The sequence below is a fragment of the Phalangium opilio genome, unplaced genomic scaffold (genome assembly GCF_054372755.1).
Source record: "Phalangium opilio isolate 3A_F unplaced genomic scaffold, DU_Popi_V2 ptg000329l_1, whole genome shotgun sequence".
Lineage (NCBI taxonomy): Eukaryota > Metazoa > Arthropoda > Arachnida > Opiliones > Phalangiidae > Phalangium > Phalangium opilio.
This window is the reverse complement of record NW_028324226.1, coordinates 3,447,044-3,459,064: the sequence shown is the minus strand read 5'-3', so window position 1 is coordinate 3,459,064 and position 12,021 is coordinate 3,447,044. Positions and strand designations below refer to the sequence as shown.

The window sequence follows — 12,021 nt, the reverse complement described above, 5'->3', positions numbered from 1 at the left end:
ATTTTTAACTTAAGTTTCTCTAAGGTCATTAGATAAATTAATTTAAAATAGAAACACATTAAATGAGTTGAAAACTTCCAAGTTTTATTACATCATGTTCGTTTTTCTTGATAACAAAATTTTAATCACATGAAAGTTCCCATCTCCCGAACCTTTAGGCTCCGTTCCACTTCACCTTAATCTTCTAGCTTCACGTTCAGATTCCAATAGTGTTAGAATATCTCCTTCTCTGACAGGTCCCTTGACATTACGAATAATGGAACGATTTGTTTCATCCAAAAACTCAACTCGGACCTATATAATGTTCAGTGAATTTAAAGAGTGCTCCTCCTGATGATTTTACCCTATGTAATAATATACTAACCTGAGTACACTGTCCTTGTGAACCAGTACGCCCCAAAACCTTTGTCACCTGAAACATAATAATATCCGTTAGCAAACTGAACTTAATTACACGCAATAATTAAATTAATTCTAGAAAAATCACGTCTAAATGCGGGGATCACGAAATGGACAAATTTAAGCCTTGGCTACTAAATTGTAACTCTTAAGCGCACACCACATGGTCTTTATAATTTTACCTAACTTTAACATTTTACCAAAAATTAATACTTACACGGGCCCTTTTAACTTTATCCATCTTTATTATTCACTTCAAATTTCGTCTTAAATTTAGAATAATTTGATAAATTAACGCTCAAATACAGAGCTGTAAGACCACGTTGCCTCTTCGAAGACAGGAAAAAGGAAGTGCTGCCAGATTTTCAATTTTTGCTTCTAGCCTTGGTGGTGCACATGGATAACGTGCCATGGTGCCGTTAACCCTCTTTAAATCACCTAAATTTATTTAAAAATAATCCGGACCAATTGCAATTTTTACATAAACTTATTTAATTCTATACTGTACAATTTTAATTAGCTAACAAAATAACTGAGAAAAGGCTAATTCCCATAAGGAATTCTTTAAGCTGAAGAGGGTTTTTTCCAAACATAACCAGGTCCAGGAGTTATAAGTTTTGTGGCAGCCTTTGCAGGTCTAAAACATGAATAGGATTAATTAGTTTAGCAAATAATGGCTTATTCCATAGCATAAACTTACGTCTCTCCAGCCGCGATCGCTGGGCGAGCAGCCCCCATTGCAATTACTTCACTAGGTTTAACTTCACGCCTAGCATCTCTGGTATAATAATAATTAGCAGAATGCTTATGATGTGGTCCATCCGGCAATATTGGTTGGGGTGGGGACCTGAAAAATAGTGCAATCAAATGTCCAATTAATAATATTCTTAAAAATTAACTTTACACTTAAAATTTACCTAGTGGCAACCTCATTTTGGAACCTAAGGGCTTTATTTAGATCCCTCTGTAAAAATAGCCAAGGCTTAATAAACACTATGCTTTGCAAAGGTCAAAAGTATTTTCACATAAAATTATTTATACATATGTTACATAGAAACTTCAATACAAAAGGATGATTAATTAAATCTTAATTAAAATGTCTTACGCCCAATAAAAAGTTCCTGACAGCTTTGAGAAGAGGTCCAACATCCCGTGGCACAACAGAATTCGCCATTTTGAATACCCAGTATCCACTATTCCACTATCCTCTTTCACCATTAAGAAGGCCATAGCCTACCCGATCTTGCGCGCATGATTTATGATAATTACATAGAGATAGGAACATATATACCTCTAGAGTCACAACGTATATCCCGAGACAGGCCGCACTTTTTAAAACCATGTAAACTTTATCATTCGACACCAGCGCCACTATCGGCGATATTCTTAACTAAAATATTATTCGAGCTACAAATAGATGGCGTTGCTAAAAAAGGTTTTCGCGCTAAAAACGACTTTTTGGCGGGAAAAATGAACTTTTCGCGGTAAATCTGTAACTTTTTCAAACTTTTTTCAGTTGACGGACCTTATATTATTTTATTTGTTCTTAACTATCTAAATAAATGTTTCCAAAGTATATTTAAGTGTTTGTTAGACGATGCTTAATGCATGAAAACATATTTCCCACTCTAACGGAGCACATGTATGACCAAGAGTTCGGATGGAACCACCATTTAAGTCACATTGTTAAAAAGGCAATAAACATCTACACAGATATCAGGCTGAGGAAAATAGCAAAGAATATGAACGAGAAAATGAAAAGAGAATATTAGAAAACGACTGACCAAACTGATTTTATTCCAAGGACAATAGTAGTCTATTTATAATTTGAATTTATTTATTAGTTGATACGTACATTTTACATTCAGCATTCATGATTCGTTCATTCACTCCAAAAAAAAATAATGTTTGTTTAACTAACTTGTCAAATCACCATCAATTTGTTTAATTAATTCATTATCACTTCCCTCGAATTTGCTAGAATACAATACACGCACAAGACACGGTAGCAGACTACGCCGTTGAAAATATATCAAAATAGTTCTTCCGTTTTTGCACAGATGGCGCTGGGTGTATTTGATAAAGTATACTGTTTTTAACGTTGTATATTCACTAATGATAAGGTTAAAGTCTATGGGGACGCTTCCATGTTGTGACTCTAGAGGTATATATGTTCCTATCTCTATGGATAATTATTATCTATTTCTAATGTCTATGATTTTCAATTTCAATAAGCAGACGACAATTTCGACAAAACAAAATGGCGAATCGAACTGTGAAGGATGCAAAATCCATTCGTGGAACAAATCCGCAATATTTAGTGGAAAAAATTATAAGAGCAAGGATTTACGATTCTAGATTTTGGAAGGAAGAATGTTTTGCTTTAACAGGTAAAAAAAACATTATTTTAAGAAAATATCCCGTTCTAATCTTAAGCCTTGGTCCATATCTTTCCCAGCTGAATTGCTTGTTGACAAAGCAATGCAACTGAAATACATTGGCGGGGTTTATGGAGGCAACATAAAACCTACACCATTTTTATGTCTTGTTCTTAAAATGCTTCAAATTCAACCCGAAAAAGACATCATAGTAGAATTCATAAGACAAGAAGACTTCAAGTATGATCTTACATTTCTCCACCAATGTATAAAAAAATGGTCTAAAATCACTTTATATTTGTAGATACGTCAGAGCACTGGGTGCTGCTTATATGAGATTGACAGGAACCTCATTAGACTGCTACAAATACTTAGAACCCCTGTATAATGATTACCGCAAACTTAGAAGGATGAATCGTCAAGCGGGTGGTGAGAATTATAACAACACTCGACAAATCTGGATTATTAAATCATATTTTCCTTTACAAGCCTACGAAGTTGTACATATGGATGAATTCATAGACGAACTACTCAAATCTGAAAGAGTTTTTGACGTCATTCTACCAAGAATTCAAAAACGAGAAGTCCTTGAAGAGTTAAATCAGATTGAACCTCGAGTTAGCGCTTTGGAAGATGATCTAGATGAGGTGGAATCCGAAGCTGAAGAAGAGAAAATGGATGAAGACAAGGAAAAGAAAGAAAAGGAAAATAAAAGAAGTGATGACAGAAAAAGACATTCTTCCGTAGAAAGAAGTTCCAGGAGAAGAAGTCGATCACCTGCAAAACAAAGAGGATACTCACCAAGCAATAAGAGACGTTCTAAGTCAAGATCAAGATCAAAGGATCGTCATCGGTCTAGGAGAAGCAGGTCAAAAGAGAGAGACCGAGACCGAGATAAGGAAAGGAGGGACAGAAAGAGAGTTCGATCTCATTCTAAATCACCAATTGGTAAACTAATTTATCATTCAGCTTAAATAACAGATGAATCGGATTAAGAATGATTTATCCTTTTTTTTTGCTTGTTACACAGAACATCGTAGCAGAAAACATAAATCAAGCAAAAGTAGCCACAAGGAAAAAGAAAAATCACGGGATAAAGGAGGATCCAATTCCAAAAGAGATGAATATGCTGAAGAAAATGCTTTACGTAAAAGTTTGGGAATGGGTCCTTTAAAACCTTAAACATTTGTTATTATTCATCTAAATAACTGATTGTGAATAAACAATTTAATAGTTTGCAATCAAGTTATATAATAATTACTTCTCATGATCCAATAAAATCATTACACATATTTACAATTTGCCAATTAACGTTTTTACTTGGTTGTTGGTTGCAAAGTTGTTCCAACTGCCTGTTCACCACTATCTAATTGTTTTAGCAAACGAAATAAGGCTGCGGCTTCCCTTATTCTGCTAAACTCGATACAAAAGGCTTGCACTTCTATGAAAAGATCCTGTACAGAGTGTAAAAAAGTTTTAGACTTCAAACTAGAGGTTTATGAGTCCAAGTAGTGGACTTGCCGAGTCCATGTAAAATTTCCCAGTACTCGCGAGTCCTCATGTAAAATTTCCCAGTACTCGCGAGTCCTCATGTAAAATTTCCCAGTACTCGCGTGTCCCCATGTAAAATTTCCAAGTACTCGCGTGTCCCCATGTAAAATTTCCCAGTACTCGCGAGTCCTCATGTAAAATTTCTAGAAAAACTGATAGCGAGTCCGAGTACTAACATTGTTTACGCTGCGCCAAACTACAACGATTATATTACCTGTACATTAATAATTTTGTTCCTAATCAGTGATTGTAGAAAGACACAGACTAGACGGACTAAACGATTTTGCATGTAACGATCCTTGATAGTTTCACATGTGGTTATGCAATTTGTTATGTATAGATGAACAAATTCAGTGGGTAAATCTACAGCCTAAAACATTTTAAATTAATTTAGAACCGTTAATAATTCATTAAACCCATTCCCAGGGTCTATTAATTTAAAAACAAAGTTCGTACTGTTGTAAGGCGGTTTACAACTTCCATAGAGTGAAGGGACATCTCCATATTTACCAAGACTGAAAAGTATCTGCGCAGAATTAAAAGTTTTAAAAAGAAAGTGAGAGATTAAATTAATTAATTTCATACTCGGTAATCTGACTTGATTGCATCAGTTTAAGTAATACTTCAATCGCAATTAGGGGATTGTTTTCAACTAAGTCTGGAAGCTATAAATATTCAATACCTTATATTAGAGGTGTTCGAGTCCTAATGTTTAGGTCGCGAGTCCAAGTGCGAGTAGTGGAAAACTGGACTCAACAAGTCCTTGAGTCCAATTTTCCAGAACTCGCCCCAGGCAAAGAGAGTATAGGAGAGGAGTGGAAAGAGGGAAAAATCTTGATGCTCTTTTCTACCGCGCATCTTCAATGCGCAGTACCGAGGCATTAAATGGTATCGTAGGTGGCGCGACTGAGCCGGAAACTCCCTCGTACCACTAGTATAATTTAGGGGCAACATTGTAATTTAGCCTTGTGGAGCTTCCACTCCTCCCCTATACTCTCTTTGCCCCAGGCGTCCTTTTTGTCTTTGATAAAGAGAAACGTGGCGTTAAGAGTTTTTGCTCCTCACTTTAGCGGGTGTTAATCCAATATGGTAAACAAGCTTGGGATCCTGCTGCAATTCGGATAATAATTGCTGCTGTTGTTGCAAAGTCAACGATCCTTTAAAGGCCATGGCCATGAGTCGTTTGGCTTCCATCCCAACAGTGTTGTTGACGCACATGGATAAATCCCACGATATTTTATGCTCAGCGGGTTCAGTAGGAACCATCCACGCAAGTTCATCCTCGCAAATATGTAGAGGAGGAGCTAGGCGGACTGCTTCTGGTCGAAAGAACTGCTCCACAGGAGGTTTCTTTCCATTGGATAATAAACTTTGAGCAGTTTTCTGTATTGTTTCTTTATCATTTTTGCTAAAGGGTATATAAAATCGAGTCATTAGTAGAGGTGTGCGAGCCCTAATTTTTAGTTTATGAGTCCAAGTGCGAGTAGTGGAAAACTGGACTCGCCTAGTCCTTGAGTCTAATTTCCCACCAAAGAGGAGAGAAAGAGGGAAAGAGAATCAGTATAGGCAGCCGTGATCCATGGGTGGTGAAAACGGGGGTAAATCTACGGTACACCGCGGCGCCTGAGCGCTCCTTTCTCGCGCAAAGTTGACGTAGGGGATGACAGAGATAAGGCGAGGAGGTTAATCCCCCCATGTGCAAAGGATGTGTGTACTAAAACTAAACGTACCGAAAATTATTTTTACTACCCCCCTATTTTCCCATTTTTCGGCGGATTTTATAAAGTACGTTTCTATCTCCCTCTTTCTCTCTCTCTCCTCTTTATTCCCACGACTCGCGAGTCCTCAAAAATTGTTAATAGAGTGCGAATTTTTTACCGAGTCTAACTAATGAGTGTAATTACTAATTAGTTAACTAATTTACAATAATCTGAGTTCATCATAATAAAAACTTCAAAAAAATTATTTTAATGGAATTATCACAAAGGAACTAATAAAAAAAAAGACGAGAAAAAAATGAACCTGTCGAGTAGTTTTACAAGTCTTGGAGAGTACTCGCGAGTACCTGCAAATTTGCGAGTCCAAGTACTAGGACTCGCGTGCAGGGTCAGAAATAAGGAAAAATTATTATAGGACACGTGTCCAGTGACGCCCCCTTTCATTGGAAAAATTATAGGACATTGTCCACTAGAGTGTGCAAAAATACTGTCTCATCTTCAAAGTCAAACCATCAAAACTACGGAAAATTTATTGGTCAAAATTTCCAGTGACCCCCTTGTAACCGCGACTGATTTCTGTTAGGGAAAAGAGTCGCGGTTACACCCTTAGTTTTTAGAAAAATTATGGGTCAGTTTAAAATTTTATTGGACAATGTCCAGCGTTCTGTGCTTATTTCCGGCCCTGCGGAGTCGCGTGTGAGTTCTCGCACACACACAGGCCTAATCGTTAGCTATAGAGTGCTGTCAGTTGTGACGTCAGATCCAAGGTTAAACGTCACGAGTCTGCCTTTAGCAATGGGCGGCCATGACAGTTACCGTTTTTTCTTTATGGGAAAACAGCATGGATGACGTCACACCAGCGCTTCTGACAGAACTCTATAGAGCTATCATAGTTGTGACGTCAGTGCCTAGGTAAAACGTCACAGGCTTAGGTTTGGCAGTGGACGGCCATGTTTGGTACCACTTTGGTTTGTCAGAAGCGCCGGTGTGACGTCACCCATGCTGTTTTCCCATAAAGAAAAAACGGTAACTGTCATGGCCGCCCATTGCTAAAGGCAGACTCGTGACGTTTAACCTTGGATCTGACGTCACAACTGACAGCACTCTATGGGCAAATAGCATGGTTGACGTCACACTAAGGCTTCTGAGATAGCTCTATTTAGAAAATATTTCTCTCGAAATGAAATGTTGAAATTACCCATCAATGAATCTTAAATCAGGATCTGGTATGACTACTGGCATACCGGCTTTACTGATTTGGGTCATTTCAGATTGTCTCTCCGCAATTGCAACTTGTAAGCCACTGACATCCGAAGATTGCAAATTGGTGGCATCCATGTTAATAACTTGCTTCAAAGTTTTCTTAAAGAGCTGATTTAAAACAAACATTTAAAAAAAAAAATTCTCCGATGGTGCATGGTGAAGGAAATTACGTCTTTGGTTGGAGAAGAAATCATTTGAGATACAAAGTATTTTTCTGCATTGCTAAATTTTGGTAAAGCACCGGCAAATTCTAACTTCTTTCCAGTACCCTTCATAATATCATCAGGTGGATGCTAGATGTAGCGAGCGAGGTAATTTTTTTAAGGGGTTATGTCGGGATATTTAGGAAGGCAAGGACATACCAACGCGTGTACAAATATGGAGGCGAAAGGATTCATGGTTACAGATTCATTTTTATACATTTCAAATAACATAAACACAGCTGCCAATCGTTGAGAAGGGGTTGGCAATAGGTCAGCCTGTTGCAACAACATTACCTATATACAACAATGTAACTAGGCATTAATAATTCCCTATTGTGTCGCAGCAATTGTCAGAACAATATGACAACATACCAAAGCGCAACCCAATTTAAAATGATCTTGCTTTGAAAAACTATGATGCAATGCCGAAGCAACTGCATCAAATGTTTGGTTTTCTAATCCATCTTCTTGAATAAGACTTTAAGTGATTTTTAATATTAAAGTTCTTTATTGTTAAATTGCCCTCATTAAGTGGCGGTTATTAATTTTTAAACGTATGCAAATAATAATTAAGTTAATCGTAATAATAATAATTTATGATAAATGAAGTACCACTTCGATACGTCCGAGGGGCTAATCACTCTCAAGATTCCTTGTACACATAGCAATTTAAGCGCTTATTACGGGCATTGCTTTTAAAGATTACAAGTAACCCCTTTAGTAAAGTCAAAGGTAAAGTGTTTACACCGATTACAGATTTATTAAAAGTTAAAACGCCGTTTAGAAGGCGTTCGGCTCCTTTGTTTACATTGAGTGATTAGCCCCTCGTATAAGTCCAGCTTTCGCTCCCAACTAAGCCTTGCCATGGTGAACCGTAATTTTTCTTAATGCCTCCATTATTAATCAAAAATTATGCTTCTTACTTCAATAAAGATGTGAGTTCCTTTACTGATAAAGCCATAATTTTCGGAAAAATTCATAAATTAACTTTGTAACAATCTAAGTTACAAATGAAAGAAAACTTTGCACTTTTGCAGAGAAACTGAGGACCAAAGAATAAGATTGAAAAGACAAACGCGCGCGCTGCTTCCCGCTTTTTCGCCCTGCTGCTATTTTGATAATTAACGGAACGGGCAGTCGCCCAAGTGTCACGTGGGTAGCTTTTCCCGCGTTTTTCGACCCGGCCTTTAATTAAGGAGTGTTGCTTCCCCGCTGATTGTGAATTAATTACTAGGAGGAGAAATGGCGATGCCAGAGCATGCTATTTACTGGGAACCTGCAAGAAAACTGTTTCTAAATCAATTAAAATTTTTAAGAAAATCATTGCCAAACAATTTAAATCATACAATTAAATTTAAAAACAAGGAAATTCCAGTGGTTCAAGTTTGGATCCAAGGAGTGGTAATGGCTAAAGATACAGAGACTCTAATTATTGATGATACAACAGGAAGAGCTACTATTACAAATATAAGAGCGGTACCTTGTGGTTCTAATTGGATTGAAAAGGGTAAAAAAAAAACTCTATAAGAGTGCTGTCAGAAGCGCCGGTGTGACGTCACCCATGCTGTTTTCCCATAAAGAAAAAACGGTAACTGTCATGGCCGCCCATTGCTAAAGGCAGACTCGTGACGTTTAACCTTGGATCTGACGTCACAACTGACAGTGACTCTATATAGAGTGCTGTCAGAAGCGCCGGTGTGACGTCACCCATGCTGTTTTCCCTTAAAGAAAAAACGGTAACTGTCATGGCCGCCCATTGCTAAAGGCAGACTCGTGACGTTTAACCTTGGATCTGACGTACAGCACTCTATAGAGTGCTGTCTGAAGCGCCGGTGTGACGTCACCCATGCTATTTTCCCATAAAGAAAAAACGGTAACTGTCATGGCCGCCCATTGCTAAAGGCAGAGTCGTGACGTTAAACCTTGGATCTGACGTCACAACTGACAGCAAGCACTCTATTGGCTTACAAATGTCAAGATTGCTAGCTAACATTTGGCCCATTTTGTACTTACCATATTACTTGATTTGACAGGAATGTACATAACTGTTATCGGAACAATCAAAGATCTTGAAGCTTCTGTAATTGAAGCGGAAAAACTTAAACCATGTCCGATAAAAAATAATGGCATAGCTATATGGAAAATGGAAGTCTTACATTTTTGGAATTTCTTAGCGCGTTAATTAATTATCACGTTAATTTCTTGAAAAAATAATTTATTTTCACATTTACGATTTTTGAATTACCATAAAGAACAGTATTTTCTTTTTCTAAAATGTCTAAATGTAATTTCTTTTTTTTTTTTACTAGAATGGGAATGAATAAATTTAAGACTATACTAATCCTTGTAATTGGTAATTGAAGAGGTGAAATAATATATTCATTAGTACATAATTAGCATTTTTTATAATACAACCTTTCAGGGTATATATATATATATATATATATTTCATTCCATAGCTTAATATTAATTAGTGTGGAAATATCGTTTTTTTGGGAGCACAACGTTATATTAGAACAAGAAGTTATATCTAGTTTATTAGGGAGAAGGTGTAAATTCGCGCCACATTTACAGCTTTTATCTCCAGCAGTCCAAACGTATAGTAGGTCTGGAGTTAATCCCCGCCGCCTCTAAATTACAACCAGCAATCATCTCATTGGTTCTTGAAAACTCACGTCAGCGCGACGCGAATGACGAAAATTACAATCATATTTTCCGACTGAGGAGAGTGTAGCGAAATAGCCCGGCTTCTCCTTTTACGTCCCCCCCTTGTATTTTGAAAGGGGGGTCTGGGAATATGGCGCGCGAATACTTAGGCATCTTAAACCTTCTCCCTAATAAACTAGATATCACTTCTTGATTAGAACCTATCTTTTGAAATTTCCCGCGATTTATTATTAATATATATAATTGTTTGATAAACATTTTTTTTTTTTGGTTCCTCAGATCTGGGATTCTGTAAATTAATTAACAGTTCAATATTTATAATTTTATTTCTAAAACCTTATATTACCGCAAAGTCTTGGATTTTTTTTATGCCTAATAAAAGTAATAATATTACAAGTTTTCCTTTTATTTACACGTTTTTTCTATAGTATAATTAATGTATTACACGGCTTAAATTTTGGAAGAACCATGGGGATTGATTTATTATATCGATTCTTTTAAATTTTTTACGAGATTTTTTTGGTTAAAAATTTAAAATTATTTTTATGATACAAATTCCGGTTAAAAAAACGACGCTTTTTCTTTTAGAATTCAATTAATATAAACTTCCGTCCCAGTAGAGCCAAAAAATATGAAAAGTCATATTTTTGATTGGCATATATTCAAAAACGTTCCGTGTAGCGTACAAAATCGTAAAATTAATCTCTGTATAATTGAATAGCCTCCAAGCCCATTGTTAACAATTCAAACTAAGTTAATTAAATACTAAATCAAATTAAATATTACGCGTCACTCACTACATAATCTACTAAAATTAGAGGTGTGCGAGTCCTTATTTTTAGGTCTCGAGTCCGCGCCAGAGTCCAATTTTCGAGGGCACGTCGGGCCCATCGAGTCCTTAAAACATCGTTTCGAGTCCAAATAATAGGATATACAATTAGCCGCCCTAAGTTGGCCACTTTGGGAAAAAAAGTGGACTCGCCCAGCTCTACTCGCCCTACTCGGGTAATTTTAGGCCTTGGTCAAGGACTCGGGAACTTCAACTACTAGAGTAACCTAGGCCTTGGTCAAGGACCCGGAAACTTGAACTAGAGTAACCTAGGCCTTGGTCAAGGACCCGGGAACTTGAACTACTAGAGAGTACCCTAGGCCTTGGTCAAGGACCCGGGAACTTGAACTACTAGAGAGTACCCTAGGCCTTGGTCAAGGACCCGGGAACTTGAACTAGAGTACCCTAGGCCTTGGTCAAGGACCCGGGAACTTGAACTACTAGAGAGAGAGTACCCTAGGCCTTGGTCAAGGACCCGGGAACTTGAACTACTAGAGAGAGAGTACCCTAGGCCTTGGTCAAGGACCCGGGAACTTGAACTTGGAGTACCCTAGACCTTGGTCAAGGACTCGGGAACTTGAACTACTAGAGAGTACCCTAGGCCTTGGTCAAGGACTCGGGAACTTGAAGAGTACCCTAGGCCTTGGTCAAGGACTTGGGAACTTGAACTAGAGTACCCTAGGCCTTGGTCAAGGACTCGGGAACTTGAACTAGAGTACCCGCACAAGCCTAACTAAAATATAAATAAAAATTTTTGTTAACTATTAAAATATCCCGATAAATTAATTAATCTATTATTATTAAGGGAATATACAAAATTATTTATTAATTAACTACAGTTTAAACGGACTAAAATTAACATTATGGTCTAACCCCTACCTACTTAAACTTATAGCCCTAACTAAAATCATTAAAATGTAAATTTTTTTATTAATGAATAATGAATGGATGTAGATTTGGCGGCTGTAGGTTTCCCTTTGTTTGTTTTTTACAATACGATACACCGAGTTAAA

General features: G+C 37.1%; 5 protein-coding genes across 5 annotated transcripts; 2 read left to right on the top strand and 3 right to left on the bottom strand.

Moving 5' to 3' along the window:
• Positions 1-63: 63 nt before the first annotated feature.
• LOC149610356 (small ribosomal subunit protein eS28) lies at positions 64-770 on the bottom strand. The gene is made up of 3 exons (XM_089859232.1): positions 617-770; positions 365-412; positions 64-294 (listed from the first exon to the last, which is right to left on the bottom strand). Exons 1-3 carry the CDS (start codon positions 638-640, stop codon positions 172-174), a joined length of 195 nt encoding a protein of 64 aa, XP_089715358.1. The 5' UTR covers positions 641-770; the 3' UTR covers positions 64-171.
• Positions 771-867: 97 nt separating this feature from the next.
• Positions 868-1,647, bottom strand: LOC149610355 (NADH dehydrogenase [ubiquinone] 1 alpha subcomplex subunit 7-like). Its single transcript, XM_089859230.1, has 4 exons — positions 1,505-1,647; positions 1,317-1,363; positions 1,100-1,246; positions 868-1,036 (listed from the first exon to the last, which is right to left on the bottom strand). Exons 1-4 carry the CDS (start codon positions 1,571-1,573, stop codon positions 964-966), a joined length of 336 nt encoding a protein of 111 aa, XP_089715356.1. The 5' UTR covers positions 1,574-1,647; the 3' UTR covers positions 868-963.
• Positions 1,648-2,625: 978 nt separating this feature from the next.
• Positions 2,626-4,084, top strand: Prp38 (pre-mRNA processing factor 38). The gene is made up of 5 exons (XM_089859213.1): positions 2,626-2,789; positions 2,858-3,017; positions 3,082-3,206; positions 3,267-3,725; positions 3,808-4,084. Exons 1-5 carry the CDS (start codon positions 2,660-2,662, stop codon positions 3,957-3,959), a joined length of 1,026 nt encoding a protein of 341 aa, XP_089715339.1. The 5' UTR covers positions 2,626-2,659; the 3' UTR covers positions 3,960-4,084.
• Positions 3,987-8,577, bottom strand: Not11 (CCR4-NOT transcription complex subunit 11). Its single transcript, XM_089859199.1, has 10 exons — positions 8,436-8,577; positions 7,885-7,990; positions 7,672-7,806; positions 7,480-7,602; positions 7,245-7,417; positions 5,394-5,736; positions 4,914-4,993; positions 4,785-4,854; positions 4,543-4,698; positions 3,987-4,231 (listed from the first exon to the last, which is right to left on the bottom strand). Exons 1-10 carry the CDS (start codon positions 8,471-8,473, stop codon positions 4,094-4,096), a joined length of 1,362 nt encoding a protein of 453 aa, XP_089715325.1. The 5' UTR covers positions 8,474-8,577; the 3' UTR covers positions 3,987-4,093.
• Positions 8,578-8,746: 169 nt separating this feature from the next.
• LOC149610352 (uncharacterized) lies at positions 8,747-9,853 on the top strand. The gene is made up of 2 exons (XM_089859229.1): positions 8,747-9,019; positions 9,546-9,853. The coding sequence occupies exons 1-2, from the start codon at positions 8,755-8,757 to the stop codon at positions 9,692-9,694; spliced, it is 414 nt and encodes a 137-aa protein (XP_089715355.1). The 5' UTR covers positions 8,747-8,754; the 3' UTR covers positions 9,695-9,853.
• Positions 9,854-12,021: the final 2,168 nt, after the last annotated feature.